This window comes from Salmo salar, chromosome 09 (genome assembly GCF_965601325.2).
Source record: "Salmo salar chromosome 09, fSalSal1, whole genome shotgun sequence".
NCBI classification, from domain to species: domain Eukaryota; kingdom Metazoa; phylum Chordata; class Actinopteri; order Salmoniformes; family Salmonidae; genus Salmo; species Salmo salar.
Window position 1 is genome coordinate 136,112,979 of NC_138299.1, and position 22,685 is coordinate 136,135,663.

Consider the following 22,685-nt stretch of genomic DNA (forward strand, 5'->3'; position numbering starts at 1 on the left):
ACAGACCAAGCAGCGTGGTGAGAAGGACTCCTGGACATGGGAGGATATCCTGGATGGAAAGGGATCCTACACATGGGAGGAGATCCTGGCTGGAAGGGATTGCATCCCATGGGAACAGGTGGAGGCAGCCAGGAGAGCGGAGGCAGCAGGAGAGTGGAGCGAACGCTATGCTGGCACACGGCTGGCAAGGAAGCCCGAGAGGCAGCCCCCCCCCCCCAAAAAATTGGGGGGAGCACACGGGGAGTTTGGCTGGGCCAGAGGTGAGCCCTGAGCCAACTCCCCGTGCTTACCGTGGGGAGCGGGTGACGTGGAGAGCACCGTGCTATGCGGAAGTGCGCCCGGTGTCGCCCATACGCGCTCATAGCCCGGTGCGTTATAGGCCAGCTCCCCGCAAGTGCCATGCTACTGTGGGCATCGAGCCAGGGCGGATTGTGCCAGCTCAGCGCGTCTGGTCTCCAGTGCGCCATTTCGGCCCAGGGTATCCTGCGCCGGCTCTGCGTACTGTGTCTCTGGGGCGCTGGGAGGACTCAGTTCGTCCTGTGCCTGCACTCTGCCCATGCCGGGCTACAGTGACAACTCAGCCGGGAGGGGTTGTGCAGGCCAGGCGCTCCAGACCTCCAGTGCGTCTCCAGGACCCGGTCTATCCGGTGCCTGCTCCCAGAGCCAGGCAAAACTGCATGTCTCCCCAGCCTGGTGAGGCCTGTGCCTGCACCCAGAGCCAGGCCTCCTGCATGTCTCCCCAGCCTGGTGAGTCCTGTGCCTGCACCCAGAGCCAGGCCTCCTGCAAGTCTCCCCAGCCTGGTGAATCCTGTGCCTGCGCCCAGAGCCAGGCCTCCTGCAAGTCTCCTTAGCCTGGTGAGTCCTGTGTCTGCTCCCAGAGCCAGGCCTCCTGCAAGTCTCCTCAGCCTGGTGAGTCCTGTGCCTGACGCCTGTCCGGAGCTACCAGAGTCGCCCGCCTGTCCGGAGCCGCCAGAGTCGCCCGCCTGTCCGGAGCCGCCAGAGTCGCCCGCCTGTCCGGAGCCAGCAGAGTCGCCCACCTGTCCGGTGCCGCCAGAGTCGCCCGCCTGTCTAGAGCCGCCAGAGTCACCCGCCAGTCTGGGGCCCGCTGCGAGGGTCCCCAGTCCGGGGTCGGCGGCGAGGGTCCCCACTCCAGAGGCGCCACCTAAGTGGGCCAAGCCGAAGGTGGAGCGGGGTCCACGTCCCGCACCAGAGCCGCCGCCGTAAGGAAGGCCTACCCGGACCCTCCTCTTTAGAGTCAGGTTTTGCGGCCGGAGTCCGCACCTTTGGGGGGGGGGGGGGGGGGGGGTACTGTCACTCCCTGGCCATAGAGAGGTTTTTGTTCTCTATTTTGGTCAGGCCAGGGTGTGACTAGGGTGGGCATTCTATGTTCCGTTTTCTATCTTTTGTGTATTTCTTTGTTTTGGCCGGGTATGGCTCTCAATCAGGGACAGCTGTCTATCGTTGTCTCTGATTGGGAGCCATACTTAGGTAGCCTTTTCCCACATGGGTTTTTGTCGGTATTTGTTTTCTGTCTTGTGTTTTTCACCTGACAGAGCTGTTGCGCTTTGTTCCACTTTGTTTTTGATTCAGTGTTCAGAACTAATAAACACGATGAACACGTACCACGCTGCACCTTGGTCCTCTCCTTGCAACAACCGTTACAGTTGCTAGCTAGCATTAAACTTATATTATAAAAAATTATCAATCTTCACATAATCACTAGTGAATTACACATGGTTGATGATATTACTAGGTTAACTAGCTTGTCCTGCGTTGTATATAATCAATGCGGTGCCTGTTAATTTATCATCGAGTCACAGCCTTCGTCAAACGGGTGATGATTTAACTAAAGCACAATAGTTGCATGAATGTACGTAACCATAAACATCAATGCCTTTCTTAAAATCAATACACAGAAGTATATTTTTTAAACCTGCATATTTAGCTAAAATAAATTCATGTTAGCAGGCAATATAAACTAGGGAAATTGTGTCACTTCTCTTGCGTTCATTGCACGTAGAGTCAGGGTATATGCAACAGTTTGGGCCGCCTGGCTCGTTGTGAACTAATTTGGCAGAATTTTACATAATTATGACATAACATTGAAGGATGTGCAATGTAACAGAAATATTTAGACTTAGGGTTGCAACCTGTTCGATAAAATACGGAACGGTTCCATACTTCACTGTAAGAATAACGTTTTGTTTTTCAAAATGATAGTTTCCGGATTTGACCATATTAATGATCAAAGGCTCGTATTTCTGTGTTTATTATATTATAATTAAGTCTATGATTTGATATTTGATAGAGCAGTCTGATTGAGCGGTGGTAGGCAGCAGCAAGCTCGTAAGCATTCATTCAAACTTTACTGCGTTTGCCAGCAGCTCTTCGCAATGCTTGAAGCACAGCGCTGTTTATGACTTCAAGCCTATCAACTCCTGAGATTAGGCTGGCAATAAGTGCCTATTAGAACATCCAATAATCAAAGGTATATGAAATTCAAATGGTATAGAGAGAAATAGTTGACGCGTCATAATTCCTATAATAACTACAACCAAAAACTTCTTAACTTGGAATATTGAAGAACTGGGAATATTGAACCACCAGCTTTCATATGTTCTCATGTTCTGAGCAAGGAACTTAAACGTTAGCTTTCTTACATGGCACATATTGCACTTTTACTTTCTTCTCCAACACTGTTTTTGCGTTATTTAAACCAAATTGAGCATGTTTCATTATTTATTTGAGACTAAATAGATTTTATTTATGTATTATATTAAGTTAAAATAAAAGTGTTCATTCAGAATTGTTGTAATTGTCACTTGTAATAATGACAATATATACATATATATAAAATCGGCCGATTAATCGGTATTGGCTTTTTTTGGACCTTCAATAATCAGTATCGATATCGGCGTTGAAAAATCAGAATCGGTCAACCTCTAATTTATATATCTTAACATCTATGTTGGGCAAAGACTCAACATCAAAACTCAAAAGAACAGACAACGACTCTTCTGTTTCACCACTCACGCCACCCTGTCTGCTTTGCACCAAACGACGAGCATCACAAACACTGGTAATCTTCCCCTTCAGTTGGTCAGCTTTCACATTTGCATCTACCCCAGTAATCACTCCTTTCAATGGCACCCTTTTCTTGAAGCAAAATAATTCACATATCTTGCCCCCATTCGTTTAACGCAGAGCACCTGCTCCTTCTGATCAGAAGAAACACAACCATCAGATACTTCGCCCTCATTCACTTGCATTTCTCCTCCTGTCTTCAGCTCATTCTGCTTACACTTTGTACCATTGTTCTTTAACAAACCATCTCCCTTTTTCCCCATCATTTTTAACCGACTCAAGCTCACCCTTTTCCTCCCTTTCTCTCTTAGACCTCCTCTGCCTCTCCTTTTCCCTCCATTCCTCCTCCGTATTCCAGGTGTACGTCTCCTTATGATAATATTGCACTTCTCCTGACATAGATCTTGTTATTGCCTTCTCAAGGGACTCCATTTAACCGGCTGTCACAATCTCCGTACAATCAGCTCGAACCCCTCGGGATGTAGCGCTCAACAGTCCCTTTGGTGTGAGATCTCTATATATTTATATCGTATATGACACTATTTGTTGGATGGGGAGAAAAGTAGGGTACCTTTACATTTTAGTAGACACTCTTATCCAGAGCGACTTACAGTAGTGAATGCATACATTTCATACATTTCTTTGTACTGACCCCCGTGGGAATAGAACCCACAACCCTGGTGTTGCACACACCATGCTGGCATTGCAAACACCATGTTCTACCAACTGAGCCACAGGGAAGGAGACTCAACAATAAGTTCAGAGAAAATTCCTGCTTTGCGTTGCATTGATGCCAATCAACGTAAAGAAAATATGGTCTCCATGTTTTAAGGAGTGCAAGCATACTGTAGCAGCAGCTTGTGAACGGTGGCGGAGTTACCATTAGGCAACTAAGGCAATTGCCTGGGGCCTCACACCATCAGGGGGCCTCGTGAACTTGGTATAATTTTGTTTAATAATACATTATTTCTGTTATCTTGTCTTCCTCCTCCGCTTGAGGCCCTCCTCCTCTCATGAGTAATCTCTGAAGTGGAAAATGGATCAGTTTTTGTTTTCTTCCTCTGAATTTGGCTCTAGCTTTTGAACGGTTGGGGCTATTATGACCTCATGCCTGAAAGCTAATACTCTTAGGGGCACATACATGTCTTCTATTTTCCTACAACACATGAGCAATGCAGGACACTTTAGAATGGACTGTGACAAAACCACAGTGGTGTAAAGTAACTAACTAAAAATACATGTGCAGGGGCCTCCAAATCACTAAAAGACAATTTATGCATGATCTGAAATTTGTGGTCAGAGACTCTGTATGGAGGGTGTGACGCAAATACGGAGCCTCCAGAGGCATGCAGAGGCCAAATTGAGCACCATACCACATGATGCGCACCTCCCACATGTGACAGTGTGGAGGGCTTCGTATAGCTCTGCATTGACATGATTGGTTGAAGGTAGGTGGGGGCGGGAGGTCCTGTATAAACACAAACTCACTTCCTTGACAACTTCCTTCACAAGAGCTCTGCTCAACAGCTCTGTGCATGTCTTTCTTTTTCCCAACTCAGTTAAGCCAAAACCACGCCCCGTTATTCAGACTAGGCTAGCGTTTGTTGGCTTACGGCAGCTTTTGTCTCACAGCTTGTTGAGAGACATGGACGAACACACAACACCACATTTGCCCATGTATTTATTTTCAGAGTTTCAATGACTTGTAAAAATGTCTCAGAGAACTCTGCTGAATTCCCTCAATTGAAGGTCAGCTAAGTTAATCTAGGCTAGTTAATGTTACTAGCTCGGTATGTAAAGTTGTTATATTATCATTAGTAGTCTATTATCAGGTAAAAGCACATGCTTATTATTTATAATTTGTCAAATATTTATTAGCTAATCATTTCTATAAAATTGTTAAAGTTGCTCAATCTTGAAATATAACGGCAAACATTATTAATCAGTGACTGAAATTTCGCGCTACGTGATTTTCACTTCCGGACTTGGAGAGCGCTCAAAGCGTTGTAGACCGCCCCTCTGAATAACGGGGCGTGGTTTTGGCTTAACTGCGTTGGGAAAAAGAAAAGACGAGCTCTGCGTTGTCCGCAATGCGTAAGAAGTAGGAATGCCCAGATTTATGCAAGAACTGTATCACCGTAAATACTGCATAGCCAATGCAGAGGTCAGACTGACAATGAAGCGCCTTTAAATCCGCCCGTTTTTCTTCAACAAAGATGTTGTTCATAAATGTAAATAAAAAGATAATAAATGTTGCAGGATTTGCAGAACATCTAATAAAGCTATTCATACAACAGTTATTTGGTGTCTTCTTATAAAGCAATTTTAGACATTGTAACGCCGACTATATAAACACTTTTTTTATTTACACGTTTAACCAAAGGCACGTTCCATAGAGGCACGTTGGCTCGGCAACCTGGTCTAAGGTCAGTTTCACGTTTTACCCCCTGTTGCTAAAGGTGGGTTTGGCGAGTGTATACTGATCCTAGATCTATATGAGAAACCGGAAGGCTTAGCAAGAAATTACGCGATGACGTTATGAACAGTTCGCGCGTTCAGGGATACATTTGGCGCCACAGACACAACACGGAGAAAGCACTATAGAAGTGAGATTGTCCTCTCCGAGTTCGCTGTAAAACGTACATTTTCACTCTACATAGCTATAAATTAAGCTTCAACATGACTAACATGCTGACAATGGGAGCGATAGAGGTAGGTGGGGCATTTTATGACATCCCAGAAAGCATGTAAACAAAGTTTACCTAGCATCGAGGAAGATGGTTTTCGGACAGGGACTGCTGCTGCTGAATGCTTTGTTGAGTTAGCTAGCCAGCCAGCCACAATGCTAGCTAACTAGATATATTTGCCACCTGTCTCACGCTGTTTTCTGCTTTTCCAACAGGCTCTAACCAAAGGCTCTAATGATTTACCCAACCCCATTCTTCAATTAGTGGTGAGTATGAGTATATGTTCTTGTGGAAGTAGCGAATGAGTTGGCCAAGTTACTGTAGGCCAACTGTAGAAGAATGGCTACTGGCCTGGTCAACAATTAACTAGCTTACTTGGACAGTATCGACCCATGTTTTAGAGACCAACATTTAAGACAAGGATATTCACCAAGATGGTAATACGGATTTGGACCACTGCTAGATTTGTCGAAATTGACCAATATGATGTCTACCGCACTCCTGTATTCATATTCTTTCAGAACATCCGTAAAATTGATGGAGGCAGTGGACCAGCCCGCTTTCGCCTGATGATGAGTGATGGACAGCACTCAATGTCCTGTGAGTAGAACTATTCAAAATCCACTCCACCACTTGTTCAAAGTACACACAGAAATGGTTGTGTGGCATGAGGCAGGTGACCATGACAGGTAGGAAATGCATAGCATTGCTTTGTAGTAGTGGCATGAAAAGAAAACAAGAGTGTAATATATGGCAGTATTTTAAGTTCATGGAAGGTTACAACTGTATTATTTTTACACACACACACACACACTATGCATAGTTAATAAGCAGCAGTGTTTTTCTTTTTTAAGAAGAAAAAAAAGAAGGGTTGTGAATGCAAATAGTCCGGGTAGTCAATTGATTAACTGTTTAGCAGTCTTATGGCTTAGGGGTAAAAGCTGTTTAGAAGCCTCTTGGACCTAGCCTTGGCGCTCCGCTAGCGCTTGCCATGTGGTAGTCGAGAGAACAGGGTGTCTGGAGTCTTTGACACTTTTTAGGGCCTTCCTCTGACATTGCCTGGTATAGATGTTCTGGATGGCAGGAAACTTGGCCCCAGTGATGTACTGGGCTGTACGCACTACCCTCTGTAGCACCTTGCGGTCAGTCGCTGAGCAGTTGCCATACCAAGCGGGGATGCAACCAGTCAGGATGCTCAAGGTATCAGTGTAAATTAAAAGTCAAGGATATTCATAATGGAGATGTTAGACCTGCCAAATTAAGCTTTTGAGAAACTGCACCCCATTGTTTTAAATACATATTGCGTGCAATAGTCGTAATCCGAATTACACCAGGAGGTAGACTTTAAACACAACAGGGAAAATTAAAAGTTGTTTTAGTCCTTCTCCATAGTCTCCCAGAAAATATCAACGTAAATAGCTGACCTAAGCAACGGGGCACTTTGGAGTGTTTTTTGCTGTGGATGTGGTTTTTGCTGTGGATGTGTTTTATGCTGTGGATTGCCTGGGGCTGACCAGCCGGAGGTAGTCAGGATTCAGTAAAATGACTAGAGAGCTGGAAATAGAATCAATTTCTTCCTTTTAATTTGATGAAGATTAAGAATTGTTGTGATGAAAAAATACTATATTTTAAGACATTTAGAAACATTTTTGGGATCTAAATTGATCCTCATCCCAGACTAAACTGGGCTGCAATTGGCTCTGTTCCATGTTTACTAACAAGGATGGCATGTTGTCTGGAACTGTGTGTGGGGGGGGGGGGTTAGTTGGAAGATGCATATCATCATCTCTCATAGACAAGACAGACTAGCAAAAGCAATGGCCATGTGCAGTAGATGTGCAGCACTTGGCTGTCCTCTACTGCACTGCCCATGTGGTTGTTGGTCTTGTCCCTAACATCTCTCCTATCGCCTCCCAATCCCTCCTGTAGCGTTCATGCTCTCCACCCAACTCAACCCGATGGCTGAGGACAACCGACTGTCCCCAAACTGTATCTGTCAGCTGAAGAGGAACGTGACCAATGTCCTAAAGGATGGACGGTATGGTGCTTCTATCTTTTTATGTTTTCCTACAGAATGACAAACCCTTTTCTTTCCATTTTTAAACTTTGAGCTGTCAGTATGGACACACAATGGATATGCACTTACACACTTTCTGTTGTTGTTTGAGTATCAACCATGTGTTTAGTCTTTGGAATATAATTTACAATGCAATTGTTAATCTGTTTATTGCTGTTCTTCTGTTCAGGCGTGTGGTGGTCATATTAGACATGGAGGTGGTGAAGTCTGCAGATGAGGTGGCTGGAAAGATCGGAGAGCCCACGCCTTACGTGGAAGGCGAGTCTTCATCCCATACTCCATCACCATATCATAAGGCTTAGGGGGAGTGAAGATTAACAAATGTTTGAATCCAGACATGCATATAACCTACGATGTTGAATGTGCAGCTTACTTGAGTTTTTACCTTTCACTCCCTCACCTCCCTTGCAGGTCAGAGTAAAGCCCCACAGTCAGCCCCCAATCCCTCAGTCCACCCCCTGCAGCCCCAGAATGGAAATTATGGTAAACAATTCCAGATCACCCACTGTGCTTTTAAATCTAATGCCTTCACACATCCTGTAGCAGGATTTGAATTGAGAGATTGGGTCATTAATGGACTGTATTCTCAAGATAAATTCCTAATGTTTTGCAGCTATATTTATTCCTAGTGGGTTTGACGGTTGCAAAACACTTCAATATAGGTTATTGGATAGGTAATTTCATTTGTTTCCAGTAGATGGCAACATTTATGCAAAATGGACAAATCTTGGTTAAAATCCTCAGATCCACTGACCATATGACACTGCTACTGTTTTTGTCAGAATGCTTAGCTAAAAAACATTTGCCTCTTCGATATATTGTCATGTGTAACGTTCTACTGATCTTACTAAGATGGTAGTTGACCAATGTGATTCTGTTAAACACAAAATACTAGGTCTTTATTCTGTCTCTTTGTTGCAAATAAGTTGTTAAAATCAGTCTTAGAGAGAATGTGTAAAACAGACATGCTGCTGGTGAATCATCTGTATGTCACACTGGTTATTTCCAGTAGTCCAGATGTGCTCGTCAGTCAGACTATAAATCTGGTTTTGAATTGGATATGATCTGAATATACAGTACTATTGACTTATGGGTTTCAGCTCCTTACACTTGTCATTTTGCAGACACTCTTATTCAGAGCAACTTACAGTAGTGAGTGCATACAGTTTCATACTTTTTTCAAAGGGGTCCCCCATGGGAATCGAACCCACAACCCTGGTGCATGCGCCATGCTCTATCAACTGAGCTACACGGGATTAACTTAATCTTAACTTCGACAGTTCACTTTTCATCAAGTAATTAGCTAAACTCTTAGTTATAATTAGCACTGGATTAAAATGGTAATCATGCCATGAGAGATAATATGCTACTGACATTGATTCCAAAATATACATTCAGTACCAGTCAAAAGTTTGGACACACCAACTCATTCAAGGGTTTTTCTTTATTTTTTACTATTTTCTACCTTGTAAATAACACACATGAAATCATGAAGTAACCAAAAAAGTGTTAAACAAATCAAAATATATTTTAGGTTCTTCAAAGTAGCCACCCTTTGCCTTGTTGACAACTTTGCACACTCTTGGCATTCTCTCAACCAGCTTCACTTGGAATACTTTTCCAACAGTCTTGAAGAAGTTCCCACATATGCTGAGCACTTGTTGGCTGCTTGTCCTTCACTCTGCGGTCCAACTCATCCCAAACCATCTTAATTGGGTTTTGGTCGGTTGATTTGTGGAGGCCAGGTCATCTGATGCAGCACTCCATCACTCTCCTTCTTGGTCAAATAGCCCTTACACAGCCTGGAGGTGTTTTTTGGGTCATTGTCCTGTTGAAAAACAAATGATATTCCCACTAAGCACAAACCAGATGGGATCGCATACCACTGCAGAATGCTGTGGTAGCCGTGCTGGTTAAGTTTGCCTTGAATTCGAAATATATCACTGACAGTGTCACCAGCAAAGCACCCCCACACCACCTCCTCCTCCATTCTTCACGGTGGGAACCACACATGCAGAGATCATCTGTAAACCTACTCTGTCTCACAAAGATCAAAAATCTCATCAGACCAAAGGACAGATTTCCAGCGGTCCAATGTCTCTTCTTATTGGTGTCCTTTTAGTAGTGGTTTCTTTGCAGCAATTCGAACACGTAGGCCTAATTTTCACGCAGTCTCCTCTGAGCAGTTTATGTTGAGATGTCTGTTACTTGAACTTTATGAAGCATTTATTTGGGCTGCAATTTCTGAGGTTGGTAACTCTAATGAACTTATCCTCTGCAGCAGAGGTAACTCTGGGTCTTCCTTTCCTGTGGCGGTCCTCATTAGAGCCAGTGTCATCAGAGTGCTTGATGGTTTTTGCGACTGCACTTGAAGAAACTTTAAAAGTTCTTGAAATTTTCCGGATTGTCTGACCTTCATGTCTTAAAGTAATGATGGAGTGTCATTTCTCTTTGCTTATTTGAGCTGTTCTTGCCATAATAAGAAAAACAAAAGTATATTTTATATTTGTGAAACTTTTTTGGTGGTTAATGCATGATTTCATATGTGTTATTTAATAGTTTTGATGTCTTCACTATTATTCTACAATGTAGAAAGTAGTGTAAATAAAGAACCCCTTGAATGAGTAGGTGTGTCCAAACATCTGACTGGTACTGTATATTTAGTTATTCTACTTGAATTTTGCTTTAAATATATATATATTTTTTTATACATATTCTCACTAAATAGCTAAAAGAAGGGTGCAGGTAACTAAATAAATGTTAATCATCTCTCATGACATATAAACATTTCTAATCATTACACAGTACAAGTGTTTTAAGCAGGAATTTCATGAAAATATGCATGGCTAAAGGAAGGGTTTCTTCATGCTAACCTACAGTATCGTAGGGCATTTTGTGACCCATGACAGATGAACTCTTAGCCCAATCTATGACTTCAGGAGCTTATCTTGTGGTCTGGGTCGTAGGTATTCATCCCACTAATCTGGTGTTAGGGAATTGAAGTCGTGATGGTGAGCTTCATCCTCCTCATCAGCACCGTTGTTATTGTTCAGTTGTGTGGCTGTGCTGCTGGATCTGGGGGCTTAATTACAAGGAATGCAGTTGTTGGCGAAGTTGACACTTTGAACTGTAATCCACAGTGTGAGACGCACACAAATCAAATGTGCAGTTAGCGCTTTTCCGAACAGAGAACCCTCAGTCAGGCAGTATGCACCAATCTCCTGTAGGAAGAGCAGCTTTGGTTTATTTCACACTTCTGTCTGCTTTGAGTCTGTGATACATGAATCATCTCTCACTAAAACACCATCTCAGAATCACAACTTAGTTGGTCTTGGGGGGGTTGTCTTCTCTCTCCTATCCCAAATCTACCGCAGTAAATCGGCTACTCTTCCTGATTTAAGTTTTTCTGTTATGTGAGACTAGTCTCATGAAGTGAGAATTACAGTGATCAGGGAGTTTGTTTAATTCAGCCCTGATAAGTTATGGATGTCTATTTTGTTGAGTTTGCCACTCTCACTGCTCTCTATATGCACCAATAGCTCCTCTGTTCTCTCATTTCCCTATCTATCATAAGGCACCATGAACAAAGGTCCCAGCAGAGAGTTTGGGGGGAAGAAGGCCATGCCGCCGTCTGCAATGCCCAGCACTCCTGGGGGATCCTCCAAAGTCGTGCCCATCGCCAGCCTCAACCCCTACCAGTCAAAGTGAGTAGTCTTCTTATACCCGTCTATGGTTGCATCCCAAATAGCACCGTATTCCCAATATAGTGTACTACTTTAAAGTAGTGCACTATATAGGGAATGGGTGCCTTTTGGGATGCAGCCTATCACTTTGGCAAACATCTCAAACAACATGATCTCTTACCCAAATGTTTATTCGTAAGTCATGATAATCCTGTTGTACCATATTCTTTAGTCATAGAATGGAATAAAGACTATTTGTATTTGGGGATGTGTTTGTGATTTATTCCATAGATAGTTGGTCAAGGTATTTTCAGGGAATAGAGGTCCATCCAACATAAACATTGGTTATTTTCTGTCAGGTGGACCATCCGAGCACGTGTCACCAACAAGAGCGGCATCCGCACCTGGAGCAACTCTCGTGGGGACGGCAAGCTGTTCTCTATGGAGATTGTGGATGAGAGTGTGAGTAACCCTTTCTGTTTGCATTTTCTCATGTTGCCGTATTGGATCGTGTGGAGCTAGTCCGTTGCTGACTGTGTTATGTGTTGATGCAGGGAGAGATCAGAGTGACTGCCTTTACCCAGGAGGTGGACAAGTTCTACAGCATCATTGAGACTGGCAAGGTGAGAGGAACTGCCTCCTATTAAGGATGCTTGTCACTTTCACAGATTTGGGTCAACTGAGTAATTAATCTCAATGTGCTATTGCCAATACTTTTTGATTTGTACAATGTGCTGAATTGGATATGATTTGGTGTAATGAGATGATGAATGCTTCTCTCCAAATTGAGTCAAAGGACAGTAGCAAAATGATCCTCTGCTACAGATCCTCTGCCAGGCTTGATTTAGCTCCTACATCAATATTCAGCTGAAATGAATCCTGTGCCCAAATCTACTTTAGATTTAAACCTACTTTTATTCATGTCCAGGTGTTCTACATCTCCAAGGGATCATTGAAGATCGCCAACAAGCAGTACTCGTCCCTGAAGAATGACTATGAGATGACCCTGAATGGAGAGTCCACCATCATCCCCTGTGAGGACACCCAGGACGTACCCATGGTGCAGTGCAACTTCGTCTCCATCGCTGACCTGGAGGCCCGAGAAAAGGACGCCATTTTGGGTAAGGTGCAGGAGGAGCAAAGGGGAAGGATGGTCCAGGCAGGGCTGGGGGGCGTGATAACCGTCATTAACAACAAACTTAACTTATTATTATCCTATCATAGGGATGGATGCTACGGCAGCAGTGGGTTGTGCTGGGGTGGTTTAGGTAATTATAAGAGCCGGGATAAAAGTCATTAATAATGCTGATGACATTAGTGGCCTGTGGCGCAGATTGACTTTGGGCCCTATGGCGGAGCCCGGTGAGAATAGGAGAGGAGGGAGAACAAGAAACTATAGCCAGCATCCCAAATGGCAGTGTGACCTATATGGCTCCGGTCAAAAGTAGTGCACTATGTAGAGAATAGGATGCCATTTGGACTCATCCCTAGTTGTAATGATGGTAATAGCAGGCGTCAGCCCAGCCAGCCCTGTGATGTTGAAGATATCTTCTTAATCATGCTTAAATTAGTTGTAACCTAACAAAGACTGAATGAATTAAGATGGCAGAGAGAATAGGTAGCTCCCAAATGACACCCTATTCCCTGTATAGTGCACTACTATAAAGGGTGCAGGGGCACAGGTTAGTTGGGGTAATATGTACATGTAGGTAGAGGTAAAGTGATAATAAACAGAGTAGCAGCAGCGTACAAATGGGGTGGGGGTGTCAATGCAAATAGTCCGGGTAGTCATTTGGTTTGCTGTTCAGGAGTCTTATGGCTTAGGGGAACCCTCTTGGACCTAGACTTGGCACTCCGGTACCGCTTGCCGTGCAGTAGCAGAGAGAACAGTCTGTGACTGGAGTCTTTGGCAATTTTTAGGGCCTTCCTTTGACACCACCTGGTATGGAGGTCGTAGATGGCAGGAAGCTTGGCCCCAGTGATGTACTGGGCCGTACGCACTACCCTCGGAGGCTGAGCAGTTGCCATACCAGGCGGTGATGCAACCAGTCAGGATGCTCTCGATGGTGCAGCTGTAGAATCTTTTGAGGAACTGAGGACCCATGCCAAATCTTTTCAGTCTCCTGAGGGGGAATAGTCGTTGTCGTGCCCTCTTCACAACTATCTTGTTGTGTTTGGAGCATGACAGTTCGTTGGTGATGTGGACACCAAGGAACTTGAAGCTCTCAACCAGCTACACTACAGCCCCGTCGATGAGAATGGGGGCGTGTTCAGCCCTCCTTTTCCTGTAGTTGACGATCATCCCCCTTGATCACGTTGAGGGAGAGGTTGTTATCCTGGTGCCACACTGCCAGTTCTCTGATCTTCTCCCTGTAGGCTGTCCCATCGTTGTCGGTGAACAGGCCTACCACTGTTGTGTCGTCAGCAAACTTAATGATGGTGTTGGAGTCGTGCTTGGCCATGCAGTCATGTGTGAACCGGGAGTACAGGAGGGGACTGAGCACGCACCCCTGAGGGGCCTCCGTGTTGATGGTCAGCGTGGCGGATGTGTTGTTACCTGCCCTTAGCACCTGGGGGCGGCCCGTCAGGAAGTCCAGGATCCAGTTGCAGAGGGAGGTGTATAATCCCAGGGTCCTTAGTTTAGTGATGAGCTTTGAGGGCACTATGGTGTTGAATGCTGAGCTGTAGTCAATGAGCATCCTTCTCACATAGGTGTTCCTTTTGTCCAGGTGGGAAAGGGCAGTCTGGAGGGCAATAGCGGTTGGGGCGGTATGCAAATTGTAGTGGGTCTAGGGTTTCTGCTATAATGGTGTTGATGTGAGCCATAACCAGCCTTTCAAAGCATTTCTTGACTACAGACGTGTGTGCTACGGGTTGGTAGTCATTTAGGCAGGTTACCTTGGTGTTCTTGGGCACAGGGACTATGCTGGTCTGCTTGAAACTTGATGGTATTACAGACTCGGTCAGGGAGAGGTTGAAAATGTCATGGAAGACACTTGCTAGTTGGTTAGCGCATGCTCGGAGTACACGTCCTGGTAATCCTCTGGCCTTGTGAATGTTGACCTGTTTTTGAAGGTCTTACTCACATTGGCTACGGAGAGTGTGATCACACAGTCGTTTGGAACAGCTTGTGATCTCACGCATGCTTCAGTGTTGCTTGCCTCAGTCTGCATAGAAGTCATTTAGCTCGACTGGTAGGCTCGCGTCACAGTGCAGCTCACGGCTGTGCTTCCCTTTTGTAGTCCATAATAGTTTGCAGGCCCTGCCACATCCGACGAGCATCGGAGCCAGTGTAGTAGGATTCAATCTTAGTCCTGTATGGAGATGAAACGGTATGAACATTTCATATCACGATTATAGTGACATTATCACGGTTATCAGTATTATCGCTTTATTGTTAAAATGTACTGGAGATGTTGAAAAAGTACTGATACCCACACTGAAATCATGTCAACAAGTTTTATATTGAAAACCAACAAATACAATTAGCAGCACTATGCACTTTTTGTGTGCCTAATCATTAAAATAATAACATTAACATTAAAGATGGCACCATGTGGCCATGAGAGGTAAAAGTTTCCCTCGTGTAGGTTTAAATGAACACAACCTTAAGTAAGCAACTCAAACAACATATACAATTAGCAGCACTCACTTTGTAGTGAGGCACGGCAACCATCAGCCTCAGAAAGCCAGGCCTCAACAATTTGAAATGACATCATGTCCTTTGCAATGATATATGAAAGGGCTGCAGTGAGGTCTTGACATGGGTGCATAAGCAGCCTGCCTTTTTTAAATACTTGCTCGGTGTCTGTCACAACTGTAGACGAGGAGGAATCGGTAGCATCACTGGGTTTGCCTACTGCATGCCCATAGCAAATGGTTTTTATTATTATTATTCACAGTCTATCTTCTGTGTTGCATTTGACTATATGCAATGACCCCATGCACAATTTACATAAATGCAAATTAGTCTTAAGAAGACTGTAATTGCAATGAGCACAACAATTTGACTTGTGTAGGAGTCTATAGTGTTTCTCTCGTTGGAGCACTTACAACCAAGTCGACGTCTGTCGGATTTTAAATGAACAAAATATGTTGGTTGGGTGACAACTACATAACGTGTTATCGTGTGCAATGGGCGAATAGTCTGCATACAGCAGCAGAACAACGTGTAGTGTTTTTACAAGAGTAGGTAACACTGAAAGCTTCAGTTTACGTTATTGACAAAATATTAGCAAGTTAGACAGACAAACCATGACATTTCCCCCGTTCCGAAGTCCCCACATGCATTGAGCTAAAAATGAACTTGCCTTGCATTCGCTATAAAATAGTGGGAAGTGTTGCTCCCTTTCGCAGCGATTATAAAACATTTTTGTTGGCGTGTTCTGCAGACAGGGTGACCATCTTTGATTAAGTTTCACTCCGCACTCTTGTAAAACCCAAAATACGACCACACTTCTAATTTGGTCCTCTTAGAAGGCTGAAAAATCTCCCGAGCGCTCTCACTGCCTTCCGCCATGTTTTCACACAACAAAACCTAAGTTCCATGCTGCGCCTGCGTCAGACTGTTGCTAATTTTGGTTGATGCTGGACAGTATTTACCATGACTTTTTCATACCGTGGTAATCAAACACGGTTTTAATGATAATTCAAATTTGAAACAGTAGTACTAATCGTAGGGAATTCTATCGTGAAACCGGTAACTGTTTCATCCCTAGTCCTGTATTGACGCTTTCCCTGTTTGATGGTTGGTCGGAGGGCATAGCGGGATTTTTTATAAGCGTCCGAGTTGGAGTCCCGCTCCTTGAAAGCGGCAGCTCTACGCTTTAGCTCAGTGCGGATGTTGCCTGTAAACGTGCACTTATTGATGAAACCAATGACTGATGTGGTGTACTCAATGCCATTGGAAGAATCCAGGAACCATTTGGGACGCAGCCATAAAATTGTAATGTCACTGATAACATCTCATTGGCTTAGGCCCCCTGGCAGGGATACATGGTGATGCATCAGCTCACCTTGATAGAAGCAGGTTAACATGAATCTATACTCAGGATAAATTAGCAGCAACGTCGATTTTGTTTTATTTTTGTTTCCCAGTCCTATACATACATCATGATAAACATTAGTAATGCATGTGCCATGTGACCAGGAGATGCTGGATAGGCAGTGACCTCACACTTAATCTGAACAGGATAAATTGCTCCATTTCCCTGAGTGAATGTGTTGTGGAGAACTGTAGGACCTTGAGTGACCCAGGAGAATCACACACGATCAATATTTATATGTGGAAATGTGATTTATTTAGAATGGGTGTTTGTCTCTGACTTATTCCATAGGTAGTTGGTCAAGGTCTTTTCAAGGACTAGTGGTGGGCAATTACATAGTAAGGTCAACCTGAGCATGAAAAAACTTAATAGCTTATTTCCTAATTAAACTACTTTCGTATTTACCTTGAATGTGTGTATTTTGAAGTACAGACTACAGTTGGCCTTTATGTTTTCCAAATGTAGTGTTATTGTTACTATAATGTAGGATACAAAGTCATATTATTTTTTTTTTTGGTCAATCAGATTTCATGGCTTTTGGCAATGGCTGTGTTTCTGATTGAGTCGGAAGGTTAATAAAACAATATCAAACACATTTTAGTCCATTGAGTGCTAAGATAGAATGCTGTTTTGGACAGGAAGTGTCACATCGTAACGTTTTTGAAGAGAAGTTATTGTAGATGGTTTCGAGTATGATTGTATGTAAGACATCAAAACTATGAAATTACACACGTAGTAACCAAAAAAGGGTTAAACAAATCTAAATATATTTTATATTTGTGTCTTCAAATAGCCACCCTTTTGCCTTGATGACAGCTTTACACTCTCTTAGCATTCTCTCAACCAGCTTCATGAGGTAGTACCCTGGAATGCATTTCAATTAACAGGTGTGCCTTGTTAAAACCTGTTGGGGCTAGGGGGCAATATTTTCACGGCCGGAAAAAAACATACCCGATTTAAACTGGTTACTACTCTTGCCCAGAAACGAGAATATGCATATAATTAGTAAATTTGGATAGAAAACACTCTAAAGTTTCTAAAACTGTTTGAATGGTCTCTGTGAGTATAACAGAACTCATATGGCAGGCTAAAACCTGAGATGATTCCATGCAGGAAGTGCCCTGTCTGACAATTTGTTGTCCTTCTGTTGCATCGCTATCGACATTACAGCATCTGTACTGTTACGTGACACTTTAAGGCTTCCATTGGCTCTCTAAAGCGTTCAGAAAGCGGAATGACGTGTCTCCTGTCTCTGGGCAAAGTACAGCAGCAGAGTTTGTAAGTGGCCTGCCTGGGGACAGTGAGACTGAGATGCGCATTCACGAAACTTCTCCATTTTTTTCTTTGTCTTTGAATGAATACAATGTTGTCCGGTTGGAATATTATCGCTATTTTACGAGAAAAATAGCATAAAAATAGATTTTTAAACAGTGTTTGACATGCTTCTAAGTACGGTAATGGAATATTTTGACGTTTTTTGTCACGAAATGCGCTCGCGCGTTACCCTTCGGATAGTGACCTGAACGCACAAACAAAACTGAGGTATTTGGATATAACTGGATTATTTGGAACCAAAGCAACATTTGTTGTTGAAGTAGAAGTCCTGGGAGTGCATTCTGACGAAGAACAGCAAAGGTAATCCAATTTTTCTAATAGTAATTCTGAGTTTAGGTTGCCCCAAACTTGGTGGGTGTCAAATTAGCTAGCCTGTGATGGCTGAGCCATGTACTCAGAATATTGCAAAATGTGCTTTTGCCGAAAAGCTATTTTAAAATCTGACATAGCGTTTGCATAAAGGAGATCTGTATCTATAATTCTTAAAATAATTTATGTATTTTGTCAACGTTTATCATGAGTAATTTAGTAAATTCACCGGAAGTTTTCGGTGGGTATGCTTGTTCTGAACATCACATGCTAATGTAAAAAGCTGGTTTTTGATATAAATATTGATGTGATTAAACAAAACATGCATGTATTGTATAACATAATGTCCTAGGAGTGTCATCTGATGAAGCGCATCAAAGGTTAGTGCTGCATTTAGCTGTGGTTTTGTTTTTTTGTGACACATATGCTTGCTTTGAAAATGGCTGTGTGATTATTTTTGGCTATGTACTCTCCTGACATAATCTAATGTTTTGCTTTCGCTGTAAAGCCTTTTTGAAATCGGACAACGTGGTTGGATTAACGTGAGTCTTTTAAAATGGTGTAAAATAGTCATATGTTTGAGAAATTGAAGTTGTAGCATTTTTGAGGTATTTGTATTTCGCGCCACGCGATTCCACTGGCTGTTGACTAGGGTGGGACGCAAACGTCCCACTGGCCCAGAGAGGTTAATTTGTGGAATTTCTTTCCTTCATGCGTTTGAGCCAGATAAGTTGTGTTGTGACAAGGTAGGGGTGGTATACAGAAGATGGCCCTATTTGGTAGAAGAGTGAGTCCATATTATGTCAAGAACAGCTCAAATAAGCAAAGAGGAATGACAGTCCATCATTACTTTATGACATGAGGGTCAGTCATTCCGGAAAATTACAAGAACTTTGAAAGTTCGTTCAAGTGCAGTCAGTAAATCTACGGTGATCGAGAATTTCGATATGCATTTTTCTACGGCCGGCCATGCTTTCCACCTGGCTACCCCTACCCCGGCCAACAGCTCTGCATCCCCCCGCAGCAACTTTCCCAAGCCCCCCCTGCTTCTCCTTCACCCAAATTCAGATAGCTGATGTCTGATAGAGCTGCAAAATCTGGACCCCTACACATCAGCTGCCCTAGACCCAAACTCTTACAGATCTATATCCATCCTGCCCTGCCTTTCTAAAGTCTTTGAAAGCGAAGTTAACAGATCACTGGCCATTTTGAATCCCACTGTACCTCTCCACTATGCAATCTGGTTTCCGAGCTGGTCATGGGTGCACCTCAGCCACACTCAATGTCCTAAACGATATCATAATCGCCATCGATAAAAGACAGTACTGTGCAGCAGTCTTTATTGACCTGGCCAAGGCTTTCGACTCTGTCAATCACCGCATTCTTATCGGCAGACTCAACAGCCTTGGTTTCTCAAATGACTGCCTCACCTGGTTCACCAACTACTTCTCAGACAGTTCAGTGTGTCAAATCGGAGGGCCTGTTGTCCGGACCTCTAGCAGTCTCTATGGGGGTACCACAGGGTTCAAATCTCAGGCCGACTCTTTTCTCTTTATATATCAATGATGTCGCTCTTGCTGTTGGTGATTCTCTGATCCACCTCTACGCAGACGACAGCATTCTGTATACATCTGGCCCTTCTTTGGACACTGTGTTAACAAACCTCCAAAGAGCTTCAATGCCATACAAACACTCATTCCGTGTCCTCCAACTACTCTTAAATGCAAGTAAAACTAAATGCATGCTCTTCAACCGGTCGCTGCCCACGCCCGCCTGACTAGCATCGCTACTCTGGACGGTTCTGACTTAGAATATGTGGACAACTACAAATACCTAGGTGTCTTTTTAGACTGTAAACTCTCCTTCCAGACTCACATTAAGCATCTACAATCCAAAATTAAATCTAGTATTGACTTCCTATTTCGCAACAAAGCCTCTTTCACTCGTGCTGCCAAACATACCCTCGTATGACTTCGGCGATGACATTTACAAAATAGCCTCCAATACCCTACTCAATAAACTGGATGCAGTCTATCACAGTGCCATCCGTTTTGTCACCAAAGCCCCATATACTACCCACCACTGCGACCTGTATGCTCTCGTTGGTTGGCCCTCACTACATATATGTCACCAAACCCACTGGCTCCAAGTCTTTGCTAGGTAAAGCCCTGCCTTATCTCAGCTCACTGGTCACCATAGCAACATCCACCCATAGTACGCTCCAGCAGGTATATTTCACTGGTCATCCCCAAAGCCAACACCACCTTTGGCCGCCTTTCCTTCCAGTTCTCTGCTGCCAATGACTGGAACGAATTGCACAAGTCACTGAAGCTGGAGACTTATATCACCTCACTGCACCTGTACACAGCCCATCTATAAATAGCCCACCCAACTACCTCATCCCCATGTTATTGTTTTGCTATTTTGCACCCCAGTATCTCTACTTGCACACCTATCACTCCAGTGTTAATGCTAAATTGTAAATATTTCGCCACTATGGCCTATTTTTATTGCCTTACCTCGCTAATCTTACTACATTTGCACATTGTATATAGATTTTTCTAGTGTGTTATTGACTGTACGTTGTTGTTTTTGTCGCACTGCTCTGCTTTATCTTGGCCAGGTCGCAGTTGTAAATGAGAACCTGTTCTCAACTGGCCTACCTGGTTAAATAAAGATTGGAGAAAAAAAAAAAAGAAGAAAAAAAAGTCGCAAAAACCATCAAGCGCTATGATGAAACTGGTTCTCATGAGGACCGCCACAGGAAACCCAAAGTTACCTCTGCTGCAGAGGATAAGTTCATTTGAATTAGCAGCCTCAGAAATTGCAGCCCAAACAAATGTTTCACAGAGTTCAAGTAACAGAGATATCTCAACATCAACTGTTTAGAGGAGACTGCGTGAAAATCAGGCCTTCATGGTCGAATTGCTTCAAAGAAACCACTACTCAAGGACACCAATAAGAAGAGCCTTGCTTGGGCGAGCAATAGACATTAGACTGGTGGAAACCTGTCATTTGGTCTGATGACTCCAAATTAGAGATTTTTGGTTCCAACCACCGTGTCTTTGTGAGATTTGGAGTAGGTGAAAGGATGATCTCTGTGTGTGTGGTTCCCACCGTGAAGCATGGAGAAGGAGGTGTGGGCGTGCTTTGCTGGTGACACTGTCAGTGATTTATTTAGAATTCAAGGCACACTTAACCAGCATGGCGTCTACAGTACTCTGCAGCGATACGCCATCCCATCTGGTTTTCCCTTAGTGGGATTATCATTTGTTTTTCAACAGGACAATGACCCAACACACCTCCATGCTGTGTAAGGGCTATTTGACCAAGAAGGAGAGTGATGGAGTGCTGCATCAGATGTCCTCAACCCACTTGAGATGGTTTGGGATGAGTTGGACCGCAGAGTGAAGGAAAAGCAGCCAACAAGTGCTCAGCATATGTGGGAACTCCTTCAAGACTGTTGGATAAGTATTCCAGGTGATTCTGGTTTAGGGAATGGCGAGAGTGTGCAAAGCTGTCAAGGTAAAGGGTGGCTGCTTTGAAGAATCTCAAATATATTTTGATTTGACACTTTTTTTTCAAACCTACATGATTCCATATGTGTTCGTTCATATTTTTGTTGTCTTCACTATTCTACAATGTAGAAAATAGTAAAAATAACTCGATGTAGGTGTCCAAACGTTTGACTGGTACTGTATATATGATAATGTTAATATTTTCATCATTGTTTTTGTGTGTAGCCAAGCCTTCCTTTCAAAGTGTCTGTTTATATTTTACCGTAAGACTTTGAGATTCAGACTTTTGCCAATGTGTCTGTTCTCCCAAAAATGACTGTCCTTTTCCTTCACATCCGTAACGCAAGTTGTTGTTCCGTTACTTCAAAGTGATATTATTTAGCACTTTGTAATTTTGTGTTTACACTTCCCCTATAAGGGTTCTACAAAAATACACCGAATTCTGTTTAGAGTACATAAAGGAGAGTTGACTGCTTTCGGTTCATGTAAAAATAAATTTCTTCAGACAGTGACAATATAAACAATGAATAGGCTACATCCGTCAGGCTGGGAGAGACTGATGTGAGGCTGTGTTGGAGAGCATCACACTGACTGATTATTTATATTTGAGCTTCCATCCAGAGTTACTTACAGGAGCAATTAGGGTTAAGTGTCTTGCTTAAGGGCACATCGACAGATTTTTCACGTAGTCGGCTCGGGGAATTTAACCAGTGGCCTTTTGGTTACTGGCCCAACGCTCTTAAAACCTCTTACATCTAGACGTTCCGCTAGCGGAACACCGCTCCAATATCCAATGATAGGGCGTGGCGCAAAATACAAACTCCTCGAAAATCCGAAAACTTCAATTTTTCAAACATATGACTATTTTACACCATTTTAAAGACAAGACTCTCCTTTATCTAACCACACTGTCCGATTTCAAAAAGGCTTTAGAACGAAAGCAAAGG

The 22,685-nt window shown here is 43.4% G+C and overlaps 1 protein-coding gene across 2 annotated transcripts in view; it reads left to right on the forward strand.

The window, feature by feature from the left end:
• The first annotated feature begins 5,622 nt into the window (after window positions 1-5,622).
• The window catches only part of LOC106612933 (replication protein A 70 kDa DNA-binding subunit), a 68,587-nt gene continuing 51,524 nt past the window's right edge, over window positions 5,623-22,685 (forward strand). Inside the window, exons 1-10 of one of the 2 annotated variants that reach the window (XM_014214598.3) lie at window positions 5,623-5,796; window positions 5,987-6,037; window positions 6,293-6,371; window positions 7,701-7,809; window positions 8,018-8,106; window positions 8,260-8,331; window positions 11,423-11,552; window positions 11,891-11,993; window positions 12,086-12,154; window positions 12,460-12,652. In XM_014214598.3, coding sequence (XP_014070073.1) covers window positions 5,764-5,796; window positions 5,987-6,037; window positions 6,293-6,371; window positions 7,701-7,809; window positions 8,018-8,106; window positions 8,260-8,331; window positions 11,423-11,552; window positions 11,891-11,993; window positions 12,086-12,154; window positions 12,460-12,652 — 928 coding nt within the window. In that variant the 5' untranslated portion in view covers window positions 5,623-5,763. The remainder of the gene's footprint in view (window positions 5,797-5,986; window positions 6,038-6,292; window positions 6,372-7,700; window positions 7,810-8,017; window positions 8,107-8,259; window positions 8,332-11,422; window positions 11,553-11,890; window positions 11,994-12,085; window positions 12,155-12,459; window positions 12,653-22,685) is intronic. The other variant, XM_014214599.3, reaches the window with a different exon arrangement.